At 41.1% G+C, this 25,671-nt stretch overlaps 2 protein-coding genes across 12 annotated transcripts in view; both read left to right on the top strand.

Annotated features, from left to right (window-relative positions):
* Window positions 1-19,578, top strand: part of pclob (piccolo presynaptic cytomatrix protein b) — a 72,441-nt gene extending 52,863 nt beyond the window's left edge. For 5 of the 10 annotated variants that reach the window (XM_074633191.1, XM_074633197.1, XM_074633198.1 and 2 more), the window contains 18 exons: window positions 435-523; window positions 650-725; window positions 820-945; window positions 3,037-3,145; window positions 3,370-3,437; window positions 3,531-3,769; window positions 4,654-4,701; window positions 4,789-4,919; window positions 7,460-7,486; window positions 7,919-8,012; window positions 9,591-9,662; window positions 10,056-10,341; window positions 10,686-10,880; window positions 12,822-12,963; window positions 13,070-13,128; window positions 14,398-14,535; window positions 14,633-14,778; window positions 16,393-19,578. In XM_074633191.1, the coding sequence (XP_074489292.1) occupies window positions 435-523; window positions 650-725; window positions 820-945; window positions 3,037-3,145; window positions 3,370-3,437; window positions 3,531-3,769; window positions 4,654-4,701; window positions 4,789-4,919; window positions 7,460-7,486; window positions 7,919-8,012; window positions 9,591-9,662; window positions 10,056-10,341; window positions 10,686-10,880; window positions 12,822-12,963; window positions 13,070-13,128; window positions 14,398-14,535; window positions 14,633-14,778; window positions 16,393-16,536 (2,189 nt within the window). In that variant the 3' untranslated portion in view covers window positions 16,537-19,578. The remainder of the gene's footprint in view (window positions 1-434; window positions 524-649; window positions 726-819; window positions 946-3,036; window positions 3,146-3,369; window positions 3,438-3,530; window positions 3,770-4,653; window positions 4,702-4,788; window positions 4,920-7,459; window positions 7,487-7,918; window positions 8,013-9,590; window positions 9,663-10,055; window positions 10,342-10,685; window positions 10,881-12,821; window positions 12,964-13,069; window positions 13,129-14,397; window positions 14,536-14,632; window positions 14,779-16,392) is intronic. The other 5 variants (XM_074633194.1, XM_074633199.1, XM_074633201.1 and 2 more) reach the window with 2 other exon arrangements.
* Window positions 19,579-24,965: 5,387 nt separating this feature from the next.
* The window catches only part of LOC141766373 (voltage-dependent calcium channel subunit alpha-2/delta-1), an 83,000-nt gene continuing 82,294 nt past the window's right edge, over window positions 24,966-25,671 (top strand). For both annotated transcript variants that reach the window (XM_074633203.1, XM_074633202.1), the window contains exon 1: window positions 24,966-25,191. In XM_074633203.1, the coding sequence (XP_074489304.1) occupies window positions 25,103-25,191 (89 nt within the window). In that variant the 5' untranslated portion in view covers window positions 24,966-25,102. The remainder of the gene's footprint in view (window positions 25,192-25,671) is intronic.

A 25,671-nucleotide genomic window follows, 5' to 3' on the forward strand; every position in this document is an offset into this window, starting at 1 on the left:
ATTTCATATACAACCGCTACTGTATGAAAATGTGGACAAAAAAAGAGCCCTCACACTGAGACGGGGAGCACTGCATGGTATCAGAAGCATGCAAAACTTAAAATGCTCTTGAAATGTACTCATCCTTCATTCAGTGCTTGCAGTGATCATTTGATCTCACAGTCGGCATGGATAGGGTGGACCAGAGTTTATACTTCTTTGCCTTCACCTATCCAGTCAGGACAGATCAGAGATCTTCCTGCGATTGTACAAACAAGGTTGGATGTGTGACAAACTCTGTGATGCATACCAACTGTTTCCAAAGCTTGATTGCAAGATCGATCTCTGCCCAAGTAGTCATTACCATAAAAGCAGAGATTTATCAAGCTATGAGGGATACAGTCGGTTTGTGCTTGTGTGTACATGGCTGTTAACCACCATCTCTCCCTGCCTAGCCTACCACCTGAGGAGAGAGGACACAGATTGGTTTGATAAGCCAAGAGAGGGGCATCCGCAGAGCGGAAACATGTCAGACAGGAGACAGGTGAGATCCCAGCTAACAACATGCTGTTTCCTAACTTAAATGTTCAGTCCGACAGTACACCTGACATGTTTTCTGTAACGAAACCTATTTTCTTCATGCTGTAAATTCTTTTAAAATCTCTCTCAGATGAATCTGGTGCCTTATGCCTTCCCTCACACCGGCATCAGGCTGAAGAGAGACCCCAAAGACACCAGTGTGTCAGGTACAAGGCAAACACAACACACAAGACATGCCACACAATCATTTCCTATCACTCTGTAAGCTAATTAGGATTTGCATGTTTATTTTTCCCTCAGGGAACGGACTTGGGATCCGTGTGGTCGGCGGTAAGGAGATTCCGGGGAGCCGAGGAGAGATTGGAGCCTACATTGCCAAGGTTATCCCCGGTGGTGTGGCAGAACAAACAGGAATAGTTGCAGAAGGTAAGAGGAGAATGTGAAGAGGAGGTGGTGTAAATTAGTCTTTATCTGCCCTAGCTGGCTTGTTTGGACCTATTTTTTTAATTGTTTTATTAATATTATTTAATAATAGAGTGCTCTAGGGATGACGTATTTTTGTAGGCCAACCAGGAAGTTAGCATCACCCTGGTTCACGCAACAAAAGGCCAATGGGATTTTTTCCAATAGGTTTTAGATAACTGCAGAAAATAAGCTCTGTGGCAAAGAAACGTTTTTGATACCTACACAAGATAATCTTCACAATTGAACACCACTTTTATGATTGTTGAAGCGTTAATGCAATCACCAGAAGTAAAAAGCGAAAGTTAGGCTATAACAAACATTGTAAACAACAATGTTTAGTAGTCTCATTTAGCCTCTTGTTTGCAACCGCCTTTTTTAAGACACATAAAAGCTTCAAAATTCCCGAGTGGGATATTTACTGACGTATTTTGAGTCGTAGCACAAAACGCTTATGTTAACTACAGACCTTATTTCAGGCATCTAACTAAAAAACCCATTCAAAAAACCCATTTGACTTTCAATCGAGTGAAGTGCTAAAATGCGAACTCATTTCCGGGTTTTATGACTGCAGCACTCTATAGTACAACACGCACATTTGAAATGGAAAATACAATGTTAAGTTTGGAATGGTAAGAAAAAGAGAGCGTGCTGTTCCAATGAAAGTATAGGAGGTGCATTCATTTGACTTTGCTGTGCGTCCTTTCTGAGGCCTGAGAGGTTAATGCTGTAAATCTTTAAACTGTTTTTATTTTTAGAGCAGTGTATAAGCTTTCAGTAAAATCCCCGCCTGAATCACTGAATTCCAGATGGAGATGTGAGAGGCTGCTGTAGCCTTCTGTGTTGTGGTCTGTCATGTCTCATTCCTCCGACACATCGCGTCCAAACACAGAAAGAGCCTGTCAACTCGCCCTCCACAGCACTGGGCTGCGTTAGTCATTAGGCTATATTTAGCAGCTTTATAGACACACAAATACACAAAGGCAGGATAGACGAACACACACAATAATTAGCTTTATCTTCAGAAACCCACACTTATCAATTAGTACATTAAGTTATTAGAATGTTCAAATAATTAGTCTTCTAATGTATATTGATTGTACAGAGAGGAGCCTGAATATTAATGGTGATTCTCACATAGTTTGAAGATATTTTTAGTTTCTCTCTTTAAAGGGAACTCCTGCCATGACTTTGCTATTACACGAGGGAACAAGGGAAGGACAGATCAGCTAATGTATTTCTTCTTGGTCGGATGTATTTTATACATTTTCTTATGGGGTTTGAAAATAATAAGATAGAAAAGGTCAGACTGGGTTCCCTTTTCATGGCATTATTAGTTGTAATACAGAAATAGGAATAGCGGTCAGGCTGGCGATGTTTACTTCCTAGCGTATGCTGAATTGTAAGATGTTTACTGAAAAAGAATGGCAGCGGAAAATGCCTTCAGGTGCAGGGAGAAAAGACGTGGGGGGAGGACATAGTGAATTATATAGAGAGAGAGATAGAGCGGAGGGAATAATCTAAATGAGCACTGGCTCATGCAAAAGAATATGGAGATATTAATTCAAGCCTTTATTGTCACAGCGGCTGGTGATATGCTTCGTAAGCAGAAGTCTAATCTGAGGACCAGATTTCAGTTGTGTAAGTGAGGCCTCGACCAGCTCTGGACTTGGGTTGGAAGTTTGCTGTGTAGTGATTTATCATTAATATTACTATTTGAGATGCGTTGTTTTGTCTTCAATATCTGACGTGCCATTCTGTGCTTGAGTAAAAACAAACAAGTGTGCAGAACTCTCGTTTTCTGTTGCTGTGCGTGTGATGCTATAATGATGCAACATCAAAGTCAACACAAAAGCCTTAAAGTTTCCCACTGGGTGAACCACACATTAGAGCGTTACGTCTGCTGTGTGAGCATGCAGGCTGCACTATCATCTTTCATTTTACACACAGAAGGGGGGGAAATGAATTTGCTGACAGGCTACAACATCTTGTGTGGGAATTGATAACCCCCCCGTTTGTCTCTGAATCTGCCTGCGTGCCTTCATCACATCACAGGAATGCAGGTGTTGGAGTGGAACGGCATCCCTCTGACGGGAAAGACTTACGAAGAGGTGCAGTGCATCATGGGCCAGCCATGTGCGGAGGCGGAGCTCTGCGTGAGACTGTGAGTTACATCTGTCATCGTTTACCCCTCTGTCCCACTGAAACTCCAACATGTTTAATCGCAATATGGTAACTCTGCACCCGTGTACACCTTCTCTCCTCCCTCCTTTCCCCTCCTCTTCATCCCACACCCCGTCATCTGACAAAATATCACTCTGTGACTGATTACTGCTAAGATACACTGGTTGATATGCCATTATAAATTTCCTGTATGGATCCAAACAGCGACCTTAATATGCTGTCTGACCCTGAGCACCCACAAGTCCTGGAGCACCATGTCCAGCTTAAGGCTGGTATGTATGATATGATATGTCTGCATGCATGCATGTATCTGTGTACCTATTTCACATAAATACAAGGTGAATTACTTGACGTGTTTGTCTCAGTAGGTGGGCAGCGCTCCCCTGGTGTGGATCCTAAGCAGTTGGCTGCAGAGCTGCAGAAGGTGCAGCAGCTGGCTCCTGGTATGGCTGGAGCAGGGCTTGGGTCTGGCGGTTTGGGGGTCCTCTCCGCACTAGAGCGCTCCGCCCTCCTCCACTCGGGTACCGGATCGGCCGCCTCCAGCGGTGTGCCGAGCCCCGGCCAGCCCGCATCCCCCGCCATAAGCAAGAAACAACGACACAAGGTTTGACTTGTTTAGCATGCTTTCTGCTGCTTCGTCTCAGACACACTCTGCAGATGTGAAGTTTACACAATGTGATGACAAGACTGAATACAGAGAGTGGAAGACTGGTTCATATGTCAGTCAGAGGTGGATACACTGTGGAACGTCTCTGAATGAATAATGGTATGGATGTGCTTTGAGCCGCAGTCTGTGGAACCCTGTGTGATCCATCATGCACCTCCATTAGTATTACATCATAACCGCACAAAGGTTGAATGTGAAGGTCAAACGGTGTGACTCTGTTCATCAGAGAGTGACAGGCTAATTATAAAGGAACAAGAACATAGTGTGATACAGTGCATAACCCTGAGTATGGCTATTCTTTATGAAATGGGCAATATATGCATAAGTGCTTCATTATAATCGCTTATATGCTTGATTCTTGAACGGCATATCACACTGATAGAAAGAGGATGTATTACGTAATAACAAATGAAGATGAATACCTTGTATAGAATATGATACAAACAGTATAAATATATTTGTACACTGGTAATTGTGTAAACTGAAACAGACAGTTTGTATTGATGTCTAAGTTCCTCTAATGATTGATTAACCTTCTCAAACTTCAGTGGAGGACTTTTCCAGTCAATTACACAGCTCCGATAGTAAAATCTCTCCTGAGCGAGATATAGATCCAGCGAGAAATCTGTACTCTGCATTTTTTTTCTACAAGGACAACCCATTCATCTGTATGCTGACAATATATATTTCAAGAGTGAAGTCATTAACTGCAACCTAATCCCTGAAGTGTGGAATGAACTTTTCTTTGTGGGTTAGGTCATGAAACAATATTTTTGAATGTATTTTAAACCATTGTATGCTCTTCCCCACTTTCTTTGTAGCCAATAGATGGAATAAGAACACCTCATCCCATCACTGGAGAAATTCAGGTATAAAAAACTCTTATAAAAAGCACTAGAGGAATGTTTTCAGCTGGTCTTTCTCACGCAGCCTCCACTCCGCTCTTTCCTCCTCAGCTCCAGATCAACTATGACAGGAACCTGGGAAACCTGATCGTCCACGTCCTGCAGGCTAGAAACCTGGCCCCGAGGGACAACGACGGCTACTCCGACCCTTTCGTCAAGGTCTACCTTCTACCTGGGAGAGGGTGAGCTCCGAGCGTGTTTGAGCGTTCGCGGATGTCTGGTCTGTGTCTGCCTTTCTGCTTCTGTGTCTGTCTTGTTTTCTCTCCCCCCTATTTCTTTCTGACTTTATATTGACTGTCCTGTACCAAATTGACTAACTACCTGAGTTTGTGTGAGAGAATGAGATTGGGCATGATGATATGAGGCAGTCATTTCTAGTGTAATTTGATTCAATTTGATTCTATGAATCAATGCGTGGGTGTTTTAGGTTGTGTCTGAAATTCCATATTAACATTTAGTATGCTAAAACAGTTTGTGAGATTGTTTAGTATATCCGAAACCTGAGTATGAAACCAATAGTTAGTGAATTGCATACTATTTCCGGTGAAATATTACAGTATGCAAACACTAGACACGACGGCGGCGGCAAAATATCCCACAATGCAATGCGGTAGTAACGCCAACGTTCATAGCAAACAATGGCAGACAGCTCTGTAACACCAATAACAATTTTATGTGTAAGTATAAGATTCCACTTTGCTATCGCCGTAATTTGCGATGGTATATAACTAAGTACATTTACTCAAGTACTGTACTTAAGTACAATTATGAGGTACAGTACTTGTACTTTACTTGAGTATTTACATTTTATGTTACTTTATACATTTACTCTACTCCATTTTGAAATCAAATATTATACTTGTAACTCCACTACCTTTACTTGACAGCTTTAGTTACTAGTTACTTTGCATATTCAGATTATCAATAGAAAAATCAAAAAAATAAATCAACTAATACATTCTGATGTATGAGCAGTATATACAGTATTTAAACTTTGCTCCACTTTAACCAGCTACAACATTAAAGTGATGTATATATGCTAATTAGGGATGCACCGATCAGGCCGATACTGACTCAAATAGCTGGATCGTGACAATGAAGCCGATCTATTCAATTCAGTTTTATATTTATATACTATATACATTATAAACTGGAATTTTAATTCCTGTTTAAGTTTTGACCAATTTGTTGCTACATTAAAAAGGTTTACACATAAATTGTAATTCTTGTTTTTTTTACCAATTTTCTGGTGTACGATTTATTATTTTAATAATTCAGTACATGTATATCTATGTATTTATTTGTTACATCTTGTTTTAACAAAGTTAGGAAAGCAATGTTTAAGTCAGGCCTGATGTTGCCTTACACATAAAAGAATGATCCCAGTCACTTCCACACAGTGAGGCATACAGCTTATTAATTAAACAGTGGTATCAGATCGGTACTCGGTATCGGCCGATACCCAAAGCCCAGATATCGGTATTGGTATCGGGACTGAAAAAGTCGGATCGGTGCAAATCCTAAAGCTAATTATAATTCAATAATATAATATATACTGTATTACTCTGAAATAGGCCATTCCGCATAATGAGCACTTTTACTTTTGGTACTTTAAGTATACTTTTACTTGAGTTAGACTTCGAACGCAGGACTTTTACTTGTAACAAAGTATTTTTACTCTGTAGTTTTGCTACTTTTACTTAAGTAAAAAGCCTTAATACTTCTTCCACCATTGGGCGTAATATAGTTTTTAAATAAGTTCAGACTTTATGATTCTCAAACATCATCGTTTGGTTACATGAGGTTGATTAACTGTAATTACCACGACACCTCCTGAAAGCCTCCTTGCCAATTGGAGACGTGTAACCATTGTAACTCGTCTCCAATTGGCAAGGAGGCTTTCAGGAGGTGTCGTGGTAATTACAGTTCAGTGCGTCTGAAAAGATACACACTACTGTTTATTCACACAAAAGTATGTTGAACGATAGTACACATATTGAGTATGTAGTGCATACTGTAGTATGCAATTTCAGACGCAGCCTTAGGCTTTATACAAAGCTGTGAGAGGAGATCCTTTCCCATAATGCAACATTATAATATGTTCAGGTATCTGGTCATAGACAGCATACATGTGTGCAAACATACTTTATGCTGAATTCACAAGTTCTCTTTTACTCTGCCCACTTTTGACTGAATTGAGAATTTTAGTATCGTCCCCGAGTACTATGTCCTGATCCACCATCTTTCTAAGAGCCTGTGAATAGCCAGAGAAAGGATCGATACGGCCGTTATCTGCTCTGTAACAGTATCTGCTCTGAGATAATGACCCCATTGGACCTGTTTATGAGATCATAAGTCCTCTCTACTACACGCTGTATAGGCCTAGAAATGAAAGCTTTGTAGGAGAGCACTTTTGTTCCCCTACTCTTTCATTTGAAGAGTCAGACACGAGCAGTAGAGTGCACAACCACGGTATAACAACAACAGTTCAGAATAGTGAATTAGTCATTCACCCGTGAGGTTTTTTGGTCTTGCGTCACCATACATTGCTTTGGGCACAGAACCAGTGATACACCCTGCACCCAGAATATTGATTGCCTCAGCTCTCTATCCTTTTACTGCCTTTTCTTTGAGCTCTCCGGGCTTCTCTGACTGTTTTTTGTGTTTTTGCTTTTCTTGTTTGTGATATCTGCCCTCCTCTTCCTCTTCTGGACTCCCTCAGCCAAGTCATGGTTGTCCAGAATGCAAGGTAGCGTGGTGCTGATCTTTGCTTTTCGTTTTGGTGTTTTTCTTTCTGTAAATTATGTCTCTAAAGTGTTTCTCCATCCTTTTGTTGTGGCCTTTGTTGTCCGTCCAATTATCGGCTCTATCTCATGGTGTTTAAGAGCACTCCTCCTGCCATTGCTTTCTCTCTCCATGCCTCTCACTCTTAGCTCTCCTCAGCCTCTATCTCTGAAGTACTTTGTGACTTTTGTGAAAGCATCTCAGACTATTTAAAGAACATTTACATTTGAATTTCTTTCTGATGTCTCCACTGCAGGAGATTTTACAAGCATTTATTCAGTCCACATTTATTGAGCATATCACAGTGTGGTGAATGTTTTGCCATGGGGTCAGGCAGGGAATTGACATTTTAATTTATTACTGACGACCAATCATTGTGAATATCATGACTTATCAGTGCTGATAACAAGAGAAGGACCAAGTATGCCCAGAAGACCATGAACCCAGAGTGGAACCAGACCGTCATCTACAAGAACATTCATTTGGAGCAGGTACTGTGCAGAATGACATTAACACACACCCACACACACAAACCTTCACTCTGTCTTGCTTGTGCAGTTCCTGTTATGTGCTGTGGGCCACTTTAGGTGAAGTGGATGTCTTATACTCTCATTAGGATTCTGTCCTCATGCCTTGTCCCCAGGGCTGTTCTCCGTATCCCTGTGCAACCTCTTATCAGCACTCCCAAGGCTCAAGTTAACAACCATCATTTCTGCCCTCACGCAGTCTCAACACAGACAGCATAACTGCGTGTCATTTTAACAAAAAGAGCGCTAGAAACTTGGTAATCATGTGCCTGTGTGCTTGTCTGTCACTGTGCAAGTGTTGCTGTGTGTATATATGGGCGCGTGTGTTTATTCTTGGATGTCTGTGTTTGCTATAGCAGCATGTGTTGTTTGTGACAGAGACGCCACCCCAGACTGTAATTACAACAGAGAGGGATGAGTGCAGATGCGGTAGCTTTAGTGGTCAGAGGATAGATCGGCTCCTCCGGGGCCGCCTTCTGTTAATCACGGCTCATTGCTGGCCGGAGCCCTGCCGGCCTTAAAAATGCTGCTCCATCACTCGTTCGCCCACGACCCCCCGAGATATGTTGTTTCCATCTCCTCCCACACAGTCCTATATACACATTCACAGGTTTGTGCACACATGCATGCACATTTATTATTTACCACATCTAAAGTCCTTGCTTCCTTTTTTTTTTTTTCATTCTTCTTTTTTGTTGTGCAAAAACAAAACAGCAGTGACCTGGAAGTGGAACAACAATGATAAGAACAGGGGAGAAATACAAAAGAAAAGAGTAGGAAAACAAGGTGACGCTCAGAGCTTAACATGAGACATAACAAACAAAACAAACATAACAAAAACAAAAAAAGGATGACATAATTGTCCTAATAATTTTAGTAATAAAATACAAAATAAACGCAACACAATAATAATAATAATAATAATAATAATAATAATAATAAGAAGAAGAAGAAGAAGAAGAAGAAGAAGAAGAAGAAGAAGAAGAAGAAGAAGAAGAAGAAGAAGAAGAAGAAGAAGAAGAAGAAGAAGAAGAAAATATCTAGGTGGTAATAATAAGGAAGGAATTAAAAATAAATAAATAAATGAGTAGGGAGATATTTAGAAGTGTCAGCTATTGTAATACGGAGGGACCTGGCAGGGCTTGAGAACTGTCTATAGGCGTGTGGTAGTGGGGGCACTGGTGTCACTGGCAGTAGGGGGAGGTTGTTACTGGGGTGAAGAAATTAATAGAATAGAAATTAATCTATTTTATTGTTTTTTAATGCTATTTGTCTTTCTGTTGAAATGTACTCGGATAGTACAAGGTGCCAAGTCCTTGCGTCCATGCTTATTACAGTAAATGACTACTGACCTGTTGTAGGTTTGCATTCACTCATGCATTGCACATACAGTGTTCCCGTTTTCTTTCACGCTTCCTCCACCCACATGCACACAAACACTCACACATGCACATTTCTCTCCCTCAATATGCACACAATATCCCTAGTCATAATCTCTGCCCCACTCTCTCTCTCTCTCTCTTCTTCACTCTTTCTATCCAGTTAAAGAAGAAGACGCTGGAGGTGACAGTGTGGGACTATGACAGATCCTCCTCCAACGACTTCCTCGGAGAAGTGAGCACTTTTGGAATCTGAATAAAAATGTCTGAAAATGTCAAATGCATTTAGTGTTTACCTCACACAAAAGCTTTCTGCTGCTTTATTTTTTCCCCCCGATGGACTAGCTTTTCTAATAATATTAGCCTTATCTCCCTCCTCTCACAAACTCCGAAGTCAAGCTTTGCGTCATGCCTGTAAATCTGTATAGTGAACAGTGCTCTTCATCTTTGTGCTAAATGTAGTATGCATTTAGCGATAGACTGTTTGCACACACACTGTGCTGTTATCTACCGTCATACAAATTCCTCTGTTCCCTTGTATCAGATGGTCTTTTTCTACTATCTTGTCTTACAGTCTTGAATGTTTTTCTTTCTCTCAATGACACTGTGTGTGTTAATTGTGTCCCAGGTGTTGATTGACTTGTCGAACACCGCCCAGCTGGACAACACTCCTCGCTGGCTGCCTCTGAAGGAGCAGAGCGAGAGCATCGAGCACAGCAAAGCCAACTATGCTGCTCAAGGCCCACCGGGGTCCGGGTCAGGTCAGGGTTACGGTCAGGGGCACAGCCTAGGCCACATGTCAGGCCCTGGGTTGGGGCCTGGGCACGGTCAAGGACCAGACGGGAGTCTTGATTCACCTAAAAACTCTGTAATCAAGAGCAGAAGCCATGGGATCTTCCCTGATCCAGCCAAAGGTAAACCTGCTACTCATACACATCCTCAATTTCCATAATTTCAATGAATCAGTTTATTCTATATGACACATCGTGACACAGATTATCCTTGGCAGGTGTCCGTTTGCGACAAAAAACTGTAATTCATAAACTGGTTACTCAGTTGTCATAGGGATAGAGGCTGTTACCATAGAAACAAAAATGCTAATCATATCTTGACAGCTGTAATTACACTCCATGTGCTTGTCAACTGCTACATGACACAATACCGCTGTGGAGCAGAAAAACATAAATAGTGTTAACAGTGTGGATTCATCTCTTTCCTCTCAGCGATAACCCTCGATGTCTTCTTCTTCTTCCTCCAGACATGCAGATGCTGCCTTTGGAAAAGTCACACAGCAGCCCAGGCAGCTCCAAGTCTTCCTCCGATGGCCAACTGCGCTCCCACGGCCCCTCCAGAAGCCAAAGCAAGAGCAGCGTCACTCAGGCCCACCTCGAGGATGCTGGGATAGCCATTGCTGCCGCCGAGGCTGCCGTGCAACAGTCCCGCCTGCAACCAAGTAAATCCCGCCTCTACCCATAAAACACTTCCTGTGACATGCTTCCTTTTTTCCTGCGCATGCAAGCTTTGTTGAGATCTTTAATGAAAACCTGAACCGCTGTGCGTTCATCTCCTTAACATTTGACCTTTGCCTTCTGCTCGCCTCGTCTTAATTTTTTTTTCTCTGAGCACAAAATGATTTATTTTGATCAGTAATCTTCGTTTAATTTCTGACTCCTCCAAGTTAGATCAATTTAGTCACTAGATGAAATCCAAGGCTGATGAAAAAGACAAATAACTTAACTTAAACTTGCTGTAAAATCTTATTTTATTTCGTCTTTAAATCTAGAATTAAATATTTATAAATCTGGCACATTCAGTGCACTAAATATCCCTAATACAGTATTTGACATTTCCCATCTGTTTAACATTTTTACTGCCTATTTTGGTATCTTAAGTAGGACATAAAGTTGATATATTACTGTGAGTTATTTACACAGCAGAAGTATTTAACAATAACAAAACAAAAAAAATATATACATTTAATTATCTCCAAAATTAGAGCTCTGTTTCTACGTGAATTGTGCATGTGCCAATCCCAAGCGTATGGTTTCTACTGAACCCTAGTGTGGAGATATTGAACCCCAGTGTAGAAACCAAACTGGGATGGCAATCCCTCACATGTCTTGTACCATATTAACACAATTTAAACAATATCCTCTCATGTTTATGCATAATCTTTAGTGTGACGTCCTCAAAATGAAGGACTATATAGTCATCCCTCGCTGAGATAAGTTATTGTCAGAGCTATTTAAGCATGCAGTTGCAGCTTCCTCGGCTACTGTTCCCCGGCCACTGAGGACTATGTGATGCTGCAGTCTCTCTGTGTGTGTGCATGCAGCGTGTGCCATATGAATGAACCCTTAGATAAGTCACAAAACACACACACGCAGACACACACAGGTATGGCACACAGCCTCCCCTCCCTACCCAATCCTCTCCCAAACCTGCTGGCTAACAAACAAAACAAAACTGAGACTGAAGCAAGAAACACAGGCACACCGAGAGGTTCAAAAGTCAACAGGAGGCTCACTCACCGGCCAATGAGAGTAAAGCGGTCAGCTAACCATGAGAGGAACAGATGTGTCGAGGGAAGGTGAGACAACATAGGAATAATGTACTAAATAAATATTATTAATACTATAACGTATTAACCATAATGCAAAAAACACTAAAAAAAAAACGAACAAATAAGAAGCACAGTTAAAACTACCATATAACCAGATGTGTAAATGATTGAAGTAACAAAATAATTCTCTGAGAGTGTGCATGATGGTGTTTCTTTTGTTATTGGTATAATTATGTTTTTTTATGGCTATAGAAACTTCTCAGCTATTACCTTTGTGCCACAGATTGTGTTCCAAACATAATCTAACTACTATTAGTCATTGCTTTAAAGCAAATGTGGGCAGTGGACACTGAGATCATGAAGGCAAAGAAAGAATCCACCCTTCGTCTAGACAGAAACACTTCACATAGTCCCTGAACTAATCACGCTCTCTCATACTGTATGAGCAGAACTCAACAGCAGACCAGGAGCCAAGAGAAAATATAACATTTTCTCACATTAAATTCATTTCCATTTATTAAACTCAGTGACCTTCATTTATTTCTCATGAAAGGGAACTGCTGTGATCTTTATGAGTTAATTCACACTGCACTGCTAAATGCAAGGACAAGCTGTCATCCACGCTGATCCGTCCCTCCCCTCTTATTGCTGTTATGTGATGCTCAGTCAAAGTTATGTGTGACAGACAGCGTCACCGTCAGCGAGGCGATAGCTGGGGGTGTGAAGTGCTTCTGTTGGACACGCATGCACCCAGTGGTAAAAGCTGAGTCAGTGAAGATGCTCTGTGTTCGTCACTTCCTCACCATCACTCTCTGCTCTCGCCACCCTCAGGACCAGGACACCGACTGGGTGACGTCTCAGGGTCAGTGGTGCTGTCCGCCCCGAGTCTTGTGGGGGACGCCTACGGAGGTCTGGATGGGGAAGACGGGGCGGGCACTGGAGTGGACAGTGCCATTTTTCAAGTGCCACGCATGTAAGACCATTTAGCCCATCCAGTAACCTTTAAGGCTGACAGTAATGCCTAGTATTGAAATTTCATCCAATAGGTCTGATGATGCTTTTTCTTTTTTGTCTCACAGTGGTAAAGCTATTCCTAACGGAACCGACAAAAACCAACTAGGGACCCCAGAAAATGAAGGCAAGTTCCAGAAATGTCCTGTTTTCCAGTTATTACTTGGTTGTATGTCTCCACCTGCTGGGTACTTTGTAAAACAACACTATTTTTTTATTTTTATTTATTTGCACAGACACTCTTTTAACCACCTCTAAAGTGTGTTTTCATAATGACTCTAGATAATTGTGCAGTCAAATGCTCAAGTTAAGTGCTTATTGTCGAAAAAACAATATTTACTCAGCCTAATGACTTAATGCATGGCTTGGGATGGTTTGAAGAGACATGGATGTCACACTATCCTACCCGCTGTCATAACTGTATCTACGTTTCATGTAGCTCAGGTGTCACGGTGCCTCCCGTCCATCTCTAGTTACGATTTGTAACAAAGAAACCCAAGGTCATCTTAGGCTGTAGCCTGGCAGCTGATAGACACATGAGGGTCAGGAGGTCATTTCCATGGAGCCTGATCACTCATTTAACACATTTAACTCAGCCTGGTTTAGTACAACCCTTAAATATCAATAGAGACATGCCAGTCGATAATAAAGATGTTCCCTGACCTGCTTTCATTCTGCTGCGAGCCCAAGTTTAGTGATGCATACTTGGTAAATAATTTAAATAATCCTTTTTGTGCAACCGTAGGCCTGCAGGTACTTACAGGGTTCAGCGAGGGCTATCCGAATAAAGAAATAAAGAAACAACCATCTTTATTCTAAAAACTGATCGCTCACGTCTCTTTTTCTTTTCTTTTTCTTGACGGTTGTGAAGACATTTATTACATTACCAATATTATATTTTAACCTTGGAAGCAGGAACATAAACTCCAGGAATCTGCTCAGTGACGGAGCTCTCTCTGTGAAACTCTTAATAATATGATCAATACATTGATGTCAGAAGTTTTCAATTCTTATGTGTATACAAAGGTTATCAGTTCAACATAGTCTGAACAAGAAATAGAGTTATTAGTCAGAAAATATTTAAGTCCATTCAACTATTAAACGTGCGTTCCTACACTTAGGAAAGGTATAAAATAGTAGCATTCAGGATTTAGTATTACAACTAATGTCAGTGTCAAAAATAACCATTTTTAAATAACTTAAAGCTACAACAAGGAACTTTAATTATGTGTTGATGTTGGCTAGGGGTGCAACGGATCACAAAACTCGCGGTTTGGATAGTGTCACGGTTTTGAGTCACAGATCGGATCAGCAGAAAAATAGAGGCAGCAAATATAACTTTTAGAGAAGCCCCGATCACGTTTTTTTCATGTCTCTTTTTCATTCTTACTTTTAGGCGGTAAAACACAAATAATGGGGGAGATCAAGGTGGCTCTGAAGAAGGAGGTGAAGACAGAAGGGGACCAGCTGGTCTTGGAGATCCTTCAGTGCAGAAACATCACTTACAAGTTCAAAAGCCCCGACCACCTGCCAGGTCTGGAAGTAGTGTGTGTTTGTGCACATGCATGTTTTTTATAAACTTATAATAGCTTCACTAATCCATATTCATGATTTATCCAATTTGCTTTCAGACCTGTATGTGAAGCTGTATGTGGTGAATGTGGCCACTCAGAAGAGGATCATCAAGAAGAAGACCAGAGTGTGTCGACATGACAGAGAGCCCTCCTTCAATGAGACCTTCAGATTCCCCCTCAACTCAACTGGACACTCCATACAGGTACAACAGATGAGACAGTTGCAGACTGACAGATATAGATCCGGTTCTGTCCACCTGTCAACCATGATGTGTCACTCACTCAATACTGCTCCAATTTGATCACGTTTAATAATTTTTTTCCCCACATCTGATTATCCTAATAATCATAGAAAATGAATTCCATGTAGAGATTTGCAGTCATTTGTGGTGTATTCATCCAGTTCAGTTTACATCCAGCATCTCCAAAATGGTTCATTGCAGCTAATTAAAACTGGAGGCTTGTAATGTCTGACAGTACAGGTCTTAAACCTCATTATGGTAAGTTTTATAAACTGGTCCGCTGCCTCGTGTAGCAGCTGGGAGTTTGACCCTCCTCCTGGTGGCTGCAGGATATGAGCATCTAAAAGTAGCTGATAAATTCTATAAAAGGTAAATTATACTCAAATCTTACAATCTCATGCTCACTGACTCTTAGCCGATACTAAAGGAAAAATTAAGTGGGATTTGTAACATTTATTTATAATTTTGTTAGTAACTAAAGGAACAGTGTATCACAATTCGGGGAATCTATTAGCAGAAATGGAATATAATATTCATAACTACATTTTCATTAGTACATAATCACCTGAAACTAAGGGCCCTGACACACCAAGCTGACGGTTGAACAGTTTGGGGCCGTCGGTGAGCGTCTGTCGGCCTAGTTTTTTCGGTGCGTCCCGCATTGTCGGTTCCAGTCTGCCCGTGTTGGAGGTTTTTCGTCCGATTCAGCATGTTTAATCGCCGGCGAATCACTCTGAGAAATCACTCTGATTGGCTGTTCAGCTTAAACGAATCAGTGCACGAGAATCGAAATGGACGTGAGGAAAGCAAGCCAACGAAGGCACTAGTTCGCCGCTAGTTCTTTGATGTCGGGTTGGTGTGTTTGGGCCTTAAGAATCGTTGTGTTTTCATTAGCTTAGAATGAGCCCTTGATATCTACATAGGGAGCGGGTCCTCTTCACGGAGTCCGTCATGTTGCTCCGCCATGTTTCAACAGTAGCCCAGAACGGACAAACCAAACACTGGCTCTGGAGAGAGCCTTTCACGTTTTTACGTTACCTGAAGGCCATCGTAGTTCTCCGACACGCTTGTGAAACTGCGGTAACGTGAGCTGCAGAGTGCAAAACTGTGGTACCATTAGCCACCGTCTGACTTCCGTTGCTTCTAAAGTAGTGTTATTATGGTAAGGATGGCCTCTGAGCGAGGCAAACGGCGTTACAACGGTTTTATACTCGGCGGCTCACGTTACCGCAGTCTTGGAAGGGAGGAGTGAGCAGAGGGGTACTCAGTTGGTTGCAATCTGCAACCACATCACTAGATGCCGCCAAATCCTACACACTGTACCTTTAAGGATAATACTTATATGTCATCCTGATTTAAAGGTTACACTTGTGTTTTGTTTTTTTATTTCTACTTTGGTATACAGTAGGTTAATCAATAGATCAGACTTTGTTGTCTTGTAACCACTTCCCCCAATGGTGCTTGCATTATTCATGCACTTTTCAAGATGGAATGGGTGCGTGAGCTGACAAAGCACACTAGATAACAACAGAGTAAGCCATGACACATCTGTTTCTCTCTCCCATGTATCTCCAGCTGTTCTTGGTGTCCAACGGAGGCAAGTTCATGAAGAAGACCCTGATAGGGGAGGCCTACATCTGGCTGGACAAGGTGGACATGAGGAAGCGAGTGGTCAGCTGGCACAAGCTGTTCGTCAGCTCCACGCTGACCAACCCCTGAGCGCCACACCTGAAACGACGGAGATGCGATAGCTCAATGAAAGGTGAAGCCGGAATGTTCTAGTTCAGAAACCTGATTTGACAAAAAAATTATTGAATAAGAGAAAAAAAAAGTCAAGAAGAGGAACGAAAAAAAAAGATCCATTTAATTCACTTCCTCAGTTCATAAGTTATAAGAAGAAGGGAATTACGTGCTAACACCATAACAACTTTTATCAGTCCAACACTGCCAGCACACATGTCCACCTCTTCCCATATCAGGTCTGTGCTGGCTGTGGACTTTGCTCTGCAGGATGCAAACATGCAAACACCACAGCGGGCACTGAAACACACTCAGCAGCAATATGGCTTTGAGAGCAGCGATGTCTTTCTCACCATAGTTCATACTCTGTGTTCCACATGAGACGTTGTTGTTTTGGTGCTGTGCAACTGAGCTAACATATCTATCAGAGGGAAAGATGATTATTTTACTTTGCTCATCAACTGAATTAGCAAAATGTGTTTTCCTCATATGAGAGTCATTGTAATGCCCAAGTGATGGTTGTGATGTGTGTGGACATCAGTGGTCTTGAAATGTTTAATGAAATGAAGGAATGCGTAATGTTTTTGTACAATAGTTTCATGTAAAAAGAGAGAGAAAAAAAAGAGTCAGTTGACTTTTGCTATGGGAAGAAGATAAAATGTACAGCACTACAGATTGTAGATTACAGAGCATATCAGAGAACCACATTGTACAGTGTGACGTTTATATAATATACAAAGATATCAGATGCAGAATATATCTAAATACAGTATACAGTATAAGAGCCGTTCTCTTGTCACTAGATTATATATATATATAATAAAATATAGACATATGATCTGTGTTTGAGGCTGTGGATGGCGCACTGACAATCCAGCAGGCTACTTTAGTCTATGGTGTAGGCAGTCTTAATAGCCGTTACGTGAATGTGGACCTACAGTAAGTGAGCTCAAGGAAAAATAGCTCCTTCAAGTCCTCTGATCACACTGATGCACCATTAGATATTCAACAGGGCTGTGAGAGATTAAACATTTTAAAGGTCAAGGTCAACATCCAGCGACATATTGCCATTTCACTGGCGTATATTGCGTAAGGCAGGTTAGAATTACAATAAAATCGACAGCATTTTGTGTGTTGAAAGTTACAAGCCAACTGTAGAGGATGAGAAGAGTTTATCACGTCTGCGTCATGTGTACGACATTTTAATTTAAAGCTGTTGTAGTTCTTTCTGTGTAGTCCATCGTGTAATTACACCGTTGGAATGGACGTGTAATTGTGTCAAAACCATACGTGGGTCTGCAGCTGTCATCACCTCATTGTGACAGCTCTGATTAGTAAAGCCCCTCGGTCTGAGTTTTACCCAAAAATCATTTCAAAATGAAGAGAAAAAAAAAGTTCTTACCAGTAAAATGTCGAGGTTCCTCCTTGTGTGTCTGGCTGTGCTGTGAAACTCACTGTGCTGTTTTGTGTCAGTGAACCAGCCTCTTCCACTGCCTGTGACCAAAACACTCACTCAGGCCCACCGGGGTTCAGTCATATTTAAGAGCAGGTGACCCATGTGTTCATCTTGTAATGTTTTGCCACCATATCTACAGAAAGAAAAAGAAAAAACACTATCAAGTGACCCTCTGTCGGTGTATTTAGGCATATCACAGGGCTGATGCAATTTTTTAAAGAATTAAATATAACAGAGGAAACACACTTAGAACAAGATGTCACTTAAATCTTATAGCAAAGGATCACAAAAAAAAGAGAATATAATAAGAAAGGGAACGTGGTTGATCTTTCAGATAATTATTTTGCTGTGCCAACCTTGATTTTTTTATTTTATTCCAGACACATTGGTTCTTAATTCTATGCAACATAGATGTGTTTGTTTTTTTGGAACTAAATGTTATATATGTGAAGTCTAAAAAAAAAAAAAAATCTTATAGAAACTTTAATTTGTACATCATTGAAAGAAAATATTAAATATATTGATTTTTTACTGATTTTAATATAAATTGGTGTTAACAGCCGTTAACATCTATCACAGAGCTTGTGCACTTTATTATTGCATTATTTTTCTTGTCTCATTTTTCGTGACATGCAAGATTACGTGTTTTGTGTTTCTGCACTGAAATGAATTGAATCATGGTGTATAAGTGGTGGCAGAAAATATTGTGGTGTGCATTTTGTATCGATGTGGCAAAAAGAAAAACACGCAGACACGTTTGGGGTTCCTAAACACGATGCACAATCTGGGGAGAGATCACTCTATACTACATCACGCTCATAGTCTACTTACCAGTCTGTGTACAAAGTACAGTAAATAAGAAATATTCCCTAAATGCTCAGTCACGACTGTTTAACCCCTCGTGTTTCATTCCCTCGAGCTAATTACTGTTTGTTCAGATCAGCTGTTGCCTGTAATTGTGAAACCATCCATTTGTTGTTGTTCTGAGGGGTGTGAATGTGACTTGAGTCCTTTGACATGTGTACATAAAGTGTTTATTTTCTACAAAGATTGAATGTTTATATTGTCCGAAGTTTGAGCATGTGAGTGTCGAAAAAAAAAATCACAACTTAACTGTACAGCAATGCGTGTCTATAGTTGTATAAGGGGAGTTGACTGTAATCAAAACATGTGCTGTCAACCAATGACTATCTGTGCAACCACGTCCCGTAAACGGCTGAAACAACACAAAGGGGGGAAAAAAAAAATCTATTCAACTTCAATAGTTGTCTGAGACTTTATGTTTTGGATGTTGCATGTTTTGTTGATGGTTCGTCTGTATATTTTGCCTACAGATTATGTTTAAAAAGAGACAGAATATGTATAGATTTATCTGTATGCTGACTGTAAAGAAATATGCTTGTACAATTGTCTTGTTTTTCACTCAGTGTAAAAACAAAGAATCTAATGTTATGGTTTTGTGGTTGTACACAGGATTGTGTTGAGATATTATGCAAATTGTGCTGTAAAAAATCAGCTGTTTCCCCCGAGTCTAAAGAATAAATATTAAGAAGAGCTATATTACACTTGCAGAGTGGAGCTTGGTTTTATTTTGAATTAGGAAAACTGAAATTTGAAGATGTATACTGACATTTTTGTATTCTTACATAAGGATCAAACTACTTTTTCAATGATAATAGTCGGAGTGGATATTTCGACTCAGTGTCATTCTTAATACTACCACCAGATGATGCCAACGCGATACACATTGTGTTTTATAAAGGGCATATTAACAGTCAGAAAGTAACCCTCTGCAACACTTCTTAGAGTAGTTTAATCATCATTTATTAATTAGACCTGTTTAAGGGGTAAGTGCGTTTAGTTTCTGATCCTCTGCTCCTTGTGGACCCTGCCCTCTTGCTCTGCAAATAGCTATTTAAATGAGGGAAGCAAAAGTTCACAATTAAGTGCAACAACATTAAAATGCACTGTGGAACTTGAAAATGTGGATGTATTATTAACAGAGCTGCACACAAAGTGGCAGACCTAGCCTTGCTTCCATTTTGTGGTGCAGTCTATCTTTTACACATTTAATTATGATTTATTCTCGGTAATATAATAAAAGATTTTTTTTTTTTAATCTTTTTTCATTTATCAAATAGCACATTTACTCTTTTAATGATCTTTCGGTGGTGGAATTACCCTTCATATCACCATCTGTAATAGCTTTATCTATTATATCATTATGTGCCGGGCATACTTTGCCTTTCTTTTTATTGAGTTTAAAGTCAGTGCATTTACAACTGTAATGTAGAACCTGGACCCAAATTCATGCAGCAACATATCCATGCTTGGTCGTGCCTTTGATGCTTTATTTAGCTGTAATGTGAAGACGTGACCACTCAGAGGCAGAGCTGACTCAAGCTCACATCTGAGACTTGTAGAGAAGAACATCCTAAAGAGTCTAAAAGAAGTGGATGGTATTAGAGAACAGTACCGGAATAACACTCATAATTATAATAAGAGCTTTGCATTTGGAATTTCTTCGTCACTCTGTCCCTACGACTGAATCACGGCCGTGTTGATATTCAGTACTCTTCTTCTTGTGTTTTATTGCTTTATTGAATAGTATATATTATAACAGCATGCCACTGTGCTGCAGGGGTGAGCAGTCATTTTCTTTTGCACACTTTTCTCTTGGTTTTCTTTTTGAGAAGATAGGATTAGTAGCGAATGTCTTTTTCTTTGGTTTTAATTATTTCATATAGGTTATTTAGCACTATTGGGGGAAAGTTCCTAGTATTTGCTGTGTTGGCTTTAGTCTACAATGAGTTTGCTCCAGGTTGCCTTCCTTTGTCATTACCACACATTGCTTATCTGATGTGCCACAGTCTCATATTTTAATATGTGTCGAGATCTGGTTTGGGGTTTGTGTTTGATCAGAAGTGTCTTCTATTAGTTTTGGTTTTCCACCTCCGATGAAGAGCAGAGCACAGCCGCTTCTCCATCCTAAGGGCCCTATTTTAACATTTATATGCTATTTCAGCTTATAATTATTAAATAATGTTTATAATAAAGTCATTTTTGATAATTCTTTAGGTATATATTGGGGTAATTTGGCAGTATAATTCCAAAGAAATTTCAAATGGGCTACTTGCTAATTATCACCTAATTACCATGAAATTTGTGAACCTGGAAAATTAAGTGCTACCAAAAATTACAATAAATTAGTAAAGGTGCAACTAAAGCATAATTCTTTAACAGCAGTGATTTTGTGATTTTACTGAATAACCTCCAGATGGCAGCATCCTCTATCAAATAACCTCAACCTACACTGTGCAGTATAACTGATCCTGAACCAGTGGTGCTTTTACACATTATTACGTTAACATCATTACCAGAGATGTCCATGTCCACGGGGTGGTTCACAGGATCAGCCTACTTGTATTAGGCTGATATTTAAAATGGTATCATGTGCTTATTCATTTTGGACCCATCAATATATTTAAATATTAGTTATGCTTACATTATTAAGAATTGTGTGGAGTAAAAAATGCAAGACCATAGAGTTTATTATTCTAATATGTAAAGCAAAACTGTTGCGTTATGATTTTTTCTTTATACAAGTGAAATGAATGTTAATTGGCAATATGAGTCACGTATCCTACAGACTCTATGGAATATATTGGTGTTATCAAGTGCCTCAGGCTTTCAGGGTCTGTCTCGCAGATGGCATTAGTTTTATTCCGGTCTTTTATCCATTTCAGATTTGACATTAGGAGAGGTGTAGCAGCGCAGGCATTAGTCTGACACCTCTTCCTATTCAGTAGTGTAGTGAGATGTTACCGATTGATAAAAAAAAAAGAAAGTATTGAATGGGGATGTCTGCAGAAGAGGCCTCCATCCACTCCACGCCGCCTCTCCAGTTCTCACCATTCACGTACTTCTCTCCATCCCATCAGCAGGTGCATCTGCTCCTCTGCTGGGGGAAATGAGTGTGAGAAAGGTGTGGTGAGAGAGAATGTGGAGAGGGTGACGTGTCGGGGAGTGAAGGGATGAGGATAGTGGAGAAACTGAGTGTGTGTGTGTGTGGGGGGGGGGCAACAGTGCAGTACAGTGAGAGTCGGGGGAGAGGTGGGGATGGGAGAGACAAAGAGAGAAAGAGGGGGGGGAAAGGGAGGAGGGGAGTGTGAGAGGACACGAGAGATGGTGTGTGGTTGCCAGGCAACGATTGATAACCAAATCCCCAAGCATCTTGCTTGTGCTGCCCTGCCCTCCCTCCAGGCCTGAATCACACACACACACACACACACACACACACACACACACACACATACACTTACGCACACACACAGTAGGTTTATGTTCTCGCGTTGTTATTCAATTATTCAATTAAAGTGTTGATGCTCTTAATTTAAAATGTGACAGAAACTGTGATCTTTATACTGCAGCGGTGCAGGAGCTATATATATATATATATATATATATATATTCCATATATTCTATAATTTATACATTCATGTGCAGGATGCGCCGCACACAGCCGCAAATGCAATCTTATAAAACAGGTATGATCGATGGCACCGAGATTCATTGGGCTCTTACTGTACTTTGCCCATAAGATTGTGTGCAATCAATAGATCTGTCACACCAGCACTGATTCCCATGTGGGACGGTTCCTCTGCTCGCTGCCACTCATGCTGTACCAGGATGACTGATAGCGCCTGGCAAAGATTGTGCAATCAAAGCCAGTAAATTCTCCCATCCCTCGCTGCCTCCAGGTTGTAGGAATTGAAAGGTTGTAGGGCATTTTAAAGAGCCAAACCCTGCATCTGTATTCAGTGTGCGTGCGCTTGTTTGTGTGTGTACCTGTGGTCAGACCCTCCTTTTAGCAGGTGTTTCTTTATAGGGAGGTAAAAAAAAACAATTTGTTGCTCCAAATAAGGAATGCTCTACAACTTGAGTGAAGGAAAACACACATAGAGTGATGCCTTTTGAAAAAATACCTCATACATTGTAGTGTTTTGGTTGTATTTTGTAACATTACCACTATTCTCCTAGCTTCAGGACCCATCATTGTACTGTATACAGCATGGTAGGATGGTCATCCCTCACTCCGCGTAGATTACAACATTGGTACATTTTAGTTTATAAGATCACCTTACTTAAGCCGGAAGTTTGTATTTCTGCAAAACAGTTATAATCTAAGGTCACACTTTAGTTTAAAGTGCCTTCTATCAGTACAGAAGTTGGCAAAACCACCCTGTTCCACTATGGACTTTGGTCCTGGAATGATCTGCAGGCCAAGCCTAAACTTGAGATCCTTATCTCTTTGAATGATTTTAAACATAGAATAAAGGAAGTGGTCACTGCTAGCTGCAGTTGCTTCAATTAAATAGCAAACACACGACCAACATGCTGCCCTGTTGATGCACTGTATGATGATGTAATGTATTTTGTCGTACCTATTGTTGCTGCCGTGATTCAATGTTGTTGTGTTGTTACAGTATGTGTTGGATGCTGCTATTTGACCCTGTCTTGGCTAAGTCTCACTTGTAAAAAAGTTTTTTTTTCCTGAATTTTGTTAATACAACTCTGACAATCCACTGCATGTTTGGACTGATAGATATCCCAACCCCCACACCCATGACAATACCCAGAGGGCGGATGCTCGCTCACATTCAGGTAGCGCGTGCACACGGGCGAGCGCGAGCAACAGGGCACTGACTTTCGTTGACTTAAAGGGACTGTTTGTAAGAATCAGAAATTGCTTGTTAACAGAGTAGACATGAACGAGCATCGCTCAAAACAGTGAGGCGACACACGTCAGCTAAAACCACAATATCACTCTATATTTCTCCTGCTTGGCAGTAATGTTAGCTGACCAGACGAAGGTCTCTACATGAATCAGTGCTGATCCTAGTGTTGGCTTTTCCTGCTTCAGCCTCCCGACCGGGGCCGGAGGGAGACACTGGCACCGGGTCAGAAACGATAACGTTTCTCACTGCAGAGCACCGTCACTTCACAAGACACGGGAAACCTCTGTTGGTCTGGAGGAGCTGCAGCATTTATTTCTGCACAAACGTCCACTCACATTCACTAGATATTCTCAGAGCTACGAAGTCTTCTGCAGTGTGTAGTGTGCGCGCATGCACGTGAGGTGGAGCGAGCTGAGTGAAGGCAAGCAGGCAGAGGAGCAGAGGAGCAGAGTACAGCAGAGACTCCGGCCCTGGAGACCAAAGCTACGGTCTCCCCCGCGTATTCCGACCGCGGCCAACACTGTTTAACAGACGGGCTTCACTAGATATAACAAAGAGGTTTTGGTGCTTCCGTGTAGTTTGTGTTGGAGTCTGAGTCTGAACAGCGTAGCCACACACGAGCGCGAGAACGCGAGCGTGCATGGGACACCGACCCAGATTGATTTATACGTGTAAGAAGATACAATCAGTCCCTTTAACGGCCACAGGTGTCACTGTTACAACCAATTTCTGATTCTTACAAACAGTCCCTTTAAAGTATAATTTTGTGGCACCACACCAAATAAAGCAAGGCAGGCTGACAGGTTCTACGGATTTATCAGTATAGTTTGGAAAGCATATTGAATATACAGTATATAGATCTATAATGGGCTATATGGAGAAATTTCATTAGGTCAGTCAAGTCACTAATTAAGAGTATCACTGACACAAAGTCATATTAGGCTACAATATAAAAGAGATAACAGGAGCATTAACGTGCTATGTGATTTCTTTCTCTCCACTGGACTGAAAAGGAGGGGGGAACAACTGTGTGTGTATGTGTGTGTGTGTGTGTGAGTGTGTGTGTGTGTGTGAGAGAGAGAGAGAGAGAGAGAGAGAGAGAGAGAGAGAGAGAGATGCACACTGAGAGAGCTCTCCAGCTTCAGTACCTGTTAGAGCGCCGGATGGCCGGCTGATCAGATTAGAGGTGTCAGGGTTGGTTAATCTGTGAAGGAAGAGACAGACTGCCACTCATCCTGCTGCTGCTGCTGCTCACCGCTCCCATTCACCGGCGGTGAGGCGGAGGAAGAGGAGGAAGAGGAGCACATTTGGTGTTGACGCGCGTCGGGGAATTTCCCCCAACCCTTTTCCAATGGATACCTGCAGGGTGCGAGTCTGGCTGTTTCTGGTCCTGGTATGGCAGGATGGCTCTTTGGCATCGCAGTTCCCGACACAGCTCATGTAAGTATATAAAAACCCCTATAATCCCATTTGCAGCAGCTTCCTTGTTGCAAGTGCTCGTTGTTTAGGAGACAAAGTTGCCTATTAGAGGCGACTTAATGAGCCACTCACGGTGTGTCTCAGTGATAGTGGGCTGGTTTCATTCATGCACCACTGGTCATCCTGAAGGGAGACTATATTTCAGCTTTTCCTCCGGCTGCTCGCCTCCAGCAGGCTGTGATTCATGTTGCTAGTGGATGTCTGTCTGTGAAGTTGTTGAGTAGTTAAAGTGGCTCCGTCTGGTCCTGTTCCTTTATGGAAAATGACAAAAGTTGTCTGTGGCAGTAGTTTATTCATTCCTCTGTAATAATAAAACAATGTTCTGCTGCCCAAATATGGAAAAAACAACACTATTATTCATTTAAATCAGAGGGATTAGACTTTTAAAATGTTCCTTTACATTTAGATGGGTAATTCCAAGTTATCTTGAAATTTATAATT

This window comes from Sebastes fasciatus, chromosome 4 (assembly GCF_043250625.1).
Source record: "Sebastes fasciatus isolate fSebFas1 chromosome 4, fSebFas1.pri, whole genome shotgun sequence".
NCBI classification, from domain to species: Eukaryota; Metazoa; Chordata; class Actinopteri; order Perciformes; family Sebastidae; genus Sebastes; species Sebastes fasciatus.